This window comes from Volvox carteri, assembly GCF_000143455.1.
Source record: "Volvox carteri f. nagariensis unplaced genomic scaffold VOLCAscaffold_45, whole genome shotgun sequence".
Taxonomy (NCBI): domain Eukaryota; kingdom Viridiplantae; phylum Chlorophyta; class Chlorophyceae; order Chlamydomonadales; family Volvocaceae; genus Volvox; species Volvox carteri.
This window is the reverse complement of record NW_003307588.1, coordinates 843,744-851,919: the sequence shown is the minus strand read 5'-3', so window position 1 is coordinate 851,919 and position 8,176 is coordinate 843,744. Positions and strand designations below refer to the sequence as shown.

Sequence of the window (8,176 nt, the reverse complement as noted above, 5' to 3'; positions counted from 1 at the left end):
GAAGGGTGGAGCGGGGTGGGCGGGAGGGGGGAGGGAGAGGGTGTGGGGGGGGGCAGAGGGGAGGGGGTTGGGTGTGGAGAGGCAGGGGTCGCAGGTCGCCTTCTCCGTCTTCGATCTACGACCGACCACCTTGGGATCATCTTGGGTGGCCGCTTTACTTTGCTCTCGCGGAGGCCTCTGCAGTTGCAGTTGTTATGTTGGAGTCTTTTTTATGCCTTAACTCCGTTCCCTGATATCGCTCCCTGTTCAATAGCTTTCCCTTTCACTCCACATCCATTACTTCGCCTCAATCGATCCGTTCTTCAATACTTCGAGAGTTCAGTACTTCTGCATTTTGCACTCTAATTCATCCCCTGCCTTTTATCGGGGACCTGTACTTTCCCCCTCTATTTTTCCTTCTCCTCACAACCCCCCTTGTGTGTTTAATTTTGAGAACCCCCTCGCCTCCTATGACAGCTACCCGCCTCCCACCACTCTAACCGCACCCAACCGCTCTAACCGGCCCCAACGCCCTCGTTCGGGATCGTCTTTCCCCACCGCCCTCTTCTCTTCGGTGCAGTCGAGGAGACTTCCAATGCCATGGCCCTGGACGGCATCATGTTCGAGGGCGTGTCGGTGCGTGTGCGGCGGCCCAACGACTACAACCCCGCCGCAGCTGCCTCCCTGGGGCCCTCCACCCCCAACCCCAACCTCAACCTGGCTGCTATCGGACTATCCAATGCAGCAGGCGGAGGCGGTGGGGGAGGTGGCAGCAAGGTAGGGCGGTGGTTACGGCGAATTTGCGCTTTGTTCGGGTTTTTTTCTGTTAAGAGCCGTTTTCCAGGTCTCTTGACTGACGTAAGACATCTCCAGTTGGCGGTCGGTGGTTTATTGTTAAAGACGTTCTGAAGGAATGAAGGAATGAAATCCGACCTGACAAGTGCCTGGACCTCACCCAGGGGGGCGTAAGTCCCACTTCGGACCCCCCCCCGCACCATCCGTTTCGGCCCCCCCCCCTGTTTCAGCTCCTCCCTTCACCTCCCCACCTCACCGCAGTCGAGCTCAGCCGACCAGGCGGATCGCATCTTCGTGGGCGGCTTGCCGTACTACCTGACGGAGGAGCAGTGTCGTGAGCTGTTGGGATCCTTCGGCCCCATCAAGTCGTTTGACCTGGTCAAAGACAGGGAAACGGGGAACAGCAAGGGGTGAGGATTGGGCGGGCATAATATTGTGTATGTATGTATGTGGGTGGGTGGGTGGGTGGGTGGGTGAAAATTGAGGGGTTGCCCCTACATCTTCGGAGTTATGGCACGGTACGGCACGGAACGCATGTGTTGTACTGCAATTCATATATTCCCGTGTGTTTTCCGCCGTTCACATCTTACCTTACCCACCGCCTGGGCCCCGCTGGGCCCCTCTCCCCGCCTACGTTTGGTACACTCTTGCCCTGGCAGCAGCTTCACTCGTGTGTGGTTCGTCTTTCCCCGCCCCGGACATCGGCAGTTGACATAAGACTTGCACATAACGCTTTTTCACCGCCTCCCGTCGGGCCCCCCCCCCGCTACCCTTTAAACCCTACACACGACGCTGTTCCCGCCAGGTACGGCTTCGTTGTGTATCAGGACTCTGCCGTCACCGACATCGCATGCGCGGGTCTTAACGGTCTCCGAATGGGCGACCGGACTCTCACAGTGCGGCGGGCTACGGAGGTACGTGTTCGGAGGCTGCTGGGCTGGGGGGCCAGAAGAGAGAGGAAGGGGGGGCCCCGTTACGGGGAGTGTCGCGGTCCTGTCCTGTGGTTGGGAAAAAAAGAGGGAGGGGAAGGGAACGGAAGCTGCAGTGGTGGGGCGCTATGGGTTGCTGGGGCCGTGTGGGTGGGGCACTGGTGCGGACGGGGGTTTATCTGGGGAGTGCGGGGAACGAGCTTTTTGTTCGCGGGGGAGGGGGGGTTGGCTGGGCTTCAGCATTTTGGGACCTCTGCGCGCTGGGAGAAGCCGATACTGCTGGTGCTAGGGTCCAAAAAACGCGAGTCTTACACGGCATCCACACGCACGCACGCCGCTCGCTCGCTCGCTCGCTCGCGTGTAACCAACCCAAATCAACCATCGGCTCATCTTTTACTTCAACACTCGACCCAACTTGCCATTCCCCAAGTTTAAAACCAAAAGTCAACCAACCCAATGTGCCCCACCCACCTCCCCTCAGGGCGCTCCCTCAGCTTCCGGTGCCGGTGCCGCCGCGAGCACCGCCCTGGGGCCCCCGGGCCTGGTGCCCGCCGCCCTGGCCAACCTGGGTGTCGGTGTGGGGGTAGGTGTGGGGCTCAACCCGCTGGTGGCAGTCAACCCCGCCCTCACTTCGGCCACTCGCATCGTCGTGCTCACGGATGCGGTGAGTGTGTATGGGTGTGGGAGGAAGGGGGAGGGGAGGGAGGCGGGGTGTGGTTTTAGTGGTTTTGGCGTGTCGTGTGTGATATGGATGGGGGAGTGCGTGCGTGTGTGTGTGTGTATGAGCGTGCCGGGGGATGGGTGGGGGTATTCATAGAGGGTGGGAGGGGGGAAGGAAGCCAAACTTCTGAGCCTTTCCAATACCTCCCGGTCTGTCCGGCAAAGAGGGCCGGGAGGCCTCACGCCCCTCGACCCCTTAACTAGTTGCTGCTGCTGATGATGATGGTGGTGGTGGTGATGGGTGGTTCCCATCCTGAAGTTTACGTGGGCGTGTTCTCGTGCTCAGTACTCATTGCTCTGCGGCTCTGTTTGCTGTCGTCGACCGGTCAGGTTTCGGCGGAGGAGATCGTGGACAACACCGAGTACGAGGACATCCTGGCGGTGAGGCGGGGACCTGGAAGGGACGGGAAGGGAGGGAGGGAAAGAGTGTGTGGTACGGAAGGGAAGGGAAGGGAAGGGAACGAAGCAAGGGACCCAGGGGGAGAGGAGGGGGGAGGGTAAGACGAACCACTGTCGAATGGAGCCGAGATTCAAAAGATAGACGGGTAGTCCAGAAGAAGATAAATGCTGCATTGTTCGGAAAATTTACTGACCAGGGGAGGGAGCGAGGGGAGGGAGGGAGGGAGGGAAGGGGGGGAGAGCTGCCATTGCGGAAGTGGCATTCGAGTCAGTTCATGCTAACATGAACCGCATCCTTTATGATGTTAGCTCTGTCACGGACTGCGCCTCTACTAGATATAAGCTAGTAGGTAAACCTTTAGTATCATTGCTGTATTTACAGCATATCAAAATTCTCATAATGGTTCAAGGGTATGGAAACTACTTCTGGATAATAGCTCAAGTGGCCGAGCCCTAGCGTAGATTCGGCTCAATGGGCAGGGGTGCCTCTCCCCAGGCGCATGTTCCCAGGCGTGGTCCCGGGCTGGATGGTTGCAGTCGTGATGAAGGCGGTACTAGTGTGGGGGTGGGGGTGGGGTTCGCCAAGAAGCGGGGAACGGGCTGGGTCTTCCACACCTTGTCTGTCTGCCTAAGCACGCTGGTACGCCGATTGTTCTGCACCCCTCATTGTCCAGGTCCTGTGCCATGTCTCCTGGGTCCTGGACCCAACCTCAATCCACTCCTTCCCGCTTTTCTCATGTCCTCGTTGTTCCTCCTCTTGGGGGGGGCCCTCTTGCATGCATGTCACATACCGCCGCCCCTCTCCGCTCCTCTCTTCTCTCTCCACCACCACAGGATATGAAGGACGAGGCCTCGCGCCACGGGCTGTGCAACAATGTGCTCATTCCGAGACCAACTGCGGAAAACCCCAACCCGCCGGGCATGTGCAAGGTGAGTATTGCGGAGGGGGGAAGGTGATTGTGGTTGGGTGGGTGTGGGCGTGCATGGAGGCGTTTTTCTGGGGGGGGGACGATGAGATATCCTCCGCCCCTGCCTCTTGTACCACCACACCATTTTCTGATCTTTGCTGTGAATCCTGCCACTGCTGCTGCTGCTGCCAAGTTAACACAAACCCAAGTCATCATGCTGTTGCGACTGCTGCTGGTGCTGCCGCTGTCGCCTCCGCTGCACTGCTCCATTCTCTCGTGCCACACTTAGGGCCTTTAATAACACCCCGCCCACCCCGCCCATCGCTTTCTTAGATCGCAGCAGTTTTCAACACAGGTTTTTGGCAGATGTTGCGCCATGCACCGCTATGCAATTCCCTTACCCACCCACCCCTCCTCGACCTCGTCCTCTTATACTCTGGACTTGTTCTATGAATTCCCGTCCCACCCGCCTGCAGGTTATAATGGAGTTCAACGACGTCAACTCCGCAGTCAAGGCCCGCAACGCCATGCACGGACGGCGATTCGCGGGACGTGTCGTCAACGCCACCTACCTCACGGAGGAGGCCTATTTCTCAGGCCGGTACGACGGGTGAGGAACGGCGTGGCCAGCCGCCGCCGCCGGCAGCAGCGGCCCCTTGGATGGCGCCGCCGCCACCGCCGCCGCCGCTGCAACAACAATCGCGGTGCGATTGTTGCGACCTGCGGCCTGAGAGCCGAATCGGACTGAAACGGCTCCTTCTCCGTTGTGCGCGCGTGTATGGGGGAGGGGAGGGTGGAATGAGGCTGGCCCTCTGAAGTGGCTGAAAACGGTGTGATCTCCCTCCGGCGTCGGTTTTTTTGGTGTTCTCTCCCTTTTCCGCCTTCGCCTCCGCCATTATCCACCAACGCCTTCTTTTTTCGTCGCCGTCTTCGTTGTCGTCAGCGTTGTCGTGAGCTGCCGCATCTTGCCATCCTGTCTTCTTCGCACGTGGAGGGGTAGGTGGGTGGGACGACGTTGGCTGTGCGCGCGCTTTCCTGGTCATGTCAGGGTCTGGTGTGGTGTGGTGGTTGCTTCGATGGTGGTGTTCCTGCCCTTAGCGATCTCTCCCTTGGCAGTCAGGAGGGGCAGTGGCTGACTGCCCAAGTAGCTCACGGGGCACGGCTGACGCTCTCCGTTGGCAGTCAGGAGGGGCAGTGGCTGACTGCCCAAGTAGCTCACGGGGCACGGCTGACGCTCTCCGTTGGCAGTCAGGAGGGGCAGTCAGCCACAGCAAGTAAGTCGGTCATCTAGCCAGGCAGCCGATCATCCAGGCGAGGACGTGAAAAGGTGTGGGATGACGTGAGGCGCTGTCAGTTGGGTGAGCTCGGGGCCCCTCCCTCGTCTCGCTTCGCTGCTCTCGTCTCTGCTCTTTCGCCCGTACATGGAGGGAGCACAGTCCCCACCGTCAGTTGTCTTGGTTAAGGAGCACGCAGGTGGGATGGATGGATGGATGGATGGATGGTTGGATGGAGCACTGGCCGCCGGCCGTGTAGGGCAAAACCCTAAGAAATATGGGGGGGCGGCGGAGCGCCATATGATTGACAGGATATGGTCCGCTGCCCCACGGAGCCCCACAGGCCCCTAGGACTGACCCTACCCTAATGTCCACTCCAACAGCCCAACACAGCTTGGATAGAAGCTTGTGTGTGTGTGTGCGGTTTCTTCGAGCGCTAGGCGCTATTTGGCGAACGAGGTGACGGCACCCGGTCGGCACTGACGCCGATCCATGTTCCTACCCATGATACTATTCCTGACTCACCTCTAGCACGTTACGGACCTAGGGTTGTCACCGTTGAGCCACAACCGGATAGTGAAGCGCCAAGTGATGCCGGCGGTGTCCATCGCGTCAAACTCGAAGCGCCATAACGAGAAGTCTAGGACGGTTAAGGCAGGTTAATCTCCACCATACCGTGCAGCAAGAGTAGCCGGGCTGTGGTGTTCTCTCCATATTCAATGGAGAAAGTGAGGGGCGGATGCGGATACGGCGTGTATCGGGCCGTGGGGGGCGGGAGGCGGGTCGCTGACGGGGCTGGGGCTGGCGCAGGGAGGGAAAGAGGCAGAACAAAGGAGGGCGGGATGATGCGGGAGGGCTTGGTGGCGGAAGCGAAGTTTAATGGTGGCGTGGAGTTGATAAAGGTAGTACTACTTTTATAAACAAAAGTCGTGAAACTAGTGGCGGTGGAGGGTGTAGGGTGGAGCGCATGGTTGGGAGAGAGGAGTATCCCCACGGGGTAGGGGGCTGCTTCCTCTTGGGAGAGAAGAAGAGACGTGTTGGGGGGGTGGATGAGGACTTTGGGTTTTTGAGGTGATGGAAAAGAAGTTGGAATGAGAGGGTTCAGAAGTGCAGCTACGGATTGTGTCAGCAGCCCCCTTGCGGTCTAGGTAAACATTTCACCACGTTACGATGATGACGATGATGATGATGATGATGATGAAAATGACAATGGCATTAAGAGTGCTATGTCGCACAAGGATACCCATCCAGACGGCCATCCTGTTCAGGTTTGCCCCCCTTACTGCTTACACCGCTTCCCTCCACCTCCTCCATGCACCCGCTACACACGACTCCATGCGTTTATTGCGCTATGGGGAGTTAAAATCGGTGGCCTCAGCCGAACTGTCCTGGCATGCGTGTGTGTGTGTGCCCGTCTGTGGGGTGCGGTACAACCGAACCGCGATTGAGGGCTTTAGGATTTTTGTGCAGGGGCTTGGATGACAGGGGGGTGGAGGGAGGGAGGGAGGCCATGGGGCTCTGGGCAGGTCCGAAGACATGTACCACGTCACTGCGTGCCGCAGCGGCTGCCACCGTGGCGGCATTGCGTGTGTGGCGCACATGTATGTCTGTATGTGCATGTGTATGTATGTATGCGGATCCCTGAGTTTGCCCCGGTGGGGTGTATGGACCGGTGGCCTGGGGTGAACTCCGGTGGATGGGTGGGTATGGTAGGTGGTAGGTGCTACACACGAAGAGGGAGGACGCGTCAAACGCTGGCAAGGCGCGACGTGGCAGTACCACCCAAGTGCGGCTGGTTGGGGTATGGCGGCAGAAACAGAGAGAGATTTGGGAGTTAGCTCTGCTGCTGGCGTCCTGCTGCTGCCCCAAGCACAAAGAAGGGAAGACATGGAGGGGAGCATAAAGCTACACAAAAGAGCCAAGCTCCTTGCACGTGGCATCATATCCATGCGTGTGAGCCAGCTTGTGTTTAGGATGGTCACGGTCCTAGCCCCTTTGGTCCCGGAAAAAGAGGGGAGGAGGAGGAGCAGCAGTAAGCGTGTTCTCTTGCAACTCAAGAGCGTCTTATCCCCCTTCTTGCCAAATTTGCCTTTTCGTCATCCATCCATCCATTCACCTATCTTGTTGAGAGCGTGTCCTGGTCCTCTGCTCCTTCTCTGTTGGTTCCAACCTGTCCGGTTCATCCGCCTGCATCGTAGCAAATACATCTCGCCTCCTTCCCTTCTTTCACTCCCTCTTATCTGCTTGCGGCTGGATCTTGGCCGATGGGAAGGGGGAATGGTCGAGGCGGAGGTTTACAGGCTTTTTCGGAAATTACGTGGCTTGAGGGGACCTTTCTTGCGCGTGCACCTTGTCTCGCGGGTTTAGCCTGTCAGTGGAAAGTGTGTACGTGTGTACGTCTCTCTGGGATGCCTGGCTAGGCGTTCCATCTTGGTGCTGGGTAGTGCGCGGGGATGTGGCGGCTCCGTGGCTTTTGGTTTTCGCTGTACCCATACGGTTTGCTGTGCATATGGTTGCGTATGTGTATGGGGAGGTGAGGGTTGAAAAAAGGTATCGGTAAAAATGTCTATAGGGGAGATGACAGGACACGAGACTTTGTTCGTTGTGTGTTACAACACGTGGTACCTGGCGGTTTGTATCTGTGCGTGCGTGTCGTCTTTGTGTATTTACAGTATGGGCTTTGGGCGGTATTGGCGGTGGACTCCTTGTTGGTTCGGGAATGGTGAGTTCGGTTGGGTCAACAATAAGATTGGGGATGGGCCGGTGTGGCGTTGCGAGGGGCGCGCAGACAGACTTGGAGGTTGTTTTCGAGGGGGATAGCGTCACGACAGGCATGTGTTTTATGATGCAGATCATGTACCGGGAGAACCGGGCCTGTCCTTCATTCACATTTGTTTTTACTTTGCTGCTCGTGCTGCGGTTGTCGTCACACGGCAGCTGTGGCTATGGCTTTGGACGAGACAAAAAGATGCGACGAAAAGAATCGAACCTGCCCGTCCCTCGTGAAGGTGTGTTACTTACAAATGCATGCAAGCAGCGGTGCCCTAAGGCCAGCGCGTCAACCTGTAGGCTTCTAGGCAAGAAAAGAAAACGTCATTTCAATAGCAACGAACGGGGGAGCGAAGTGTAGTAGCTGGCCGCTGGAAAGGCCTCTCGAGAAGCTGGTTGACGC

General features: G+C 58.0%; 1 protein-coding gene across 1 annotated transcript in view; it reads left to right on the top strand.

Moving 5' to 3' along the window:
* The window catches only part of spl8 (splicing factor U2AF, large subunit), a gene marked incomplete at its 3' end in the record, with an annotated part of 7,034 nt that extends 2,690 nt beyond the window's left edge, over positions 1-4,344 (top strand). Inside the window, exons 5-12 of the mRNA XM_002954762.1 lie at positions 254-321; positions 560-736; positions 1,046-1,184; positions 1,580-1,688; positions 2,185-2,310; positions 2,754-2,804; positions 3,657-3,752; positions 4,207-4,344. Of these exons, the coding sequence (XP_002954808.1) occupies positions 254-321; positions 560-736; positions 1,046-1,184; positions 1,580-1,688; positions 2,185-2,310; positions 2,754-2,804; positions 3,657-3,752; positions 4,207-4,344 (904 nt within the window). The remainder of the gene's footprint in view (positions 1-253; positions 322-559; positions 737-1,045; positions 1,185-1,579; positions 1,689-2,184; positions 2,311-2,753; positions 2,805-3,656; positions 3,753-4,206) is intronic.
* Between the last annotated feature and the right edge of the window lie 3,832 nt (positions 4,345-8,176).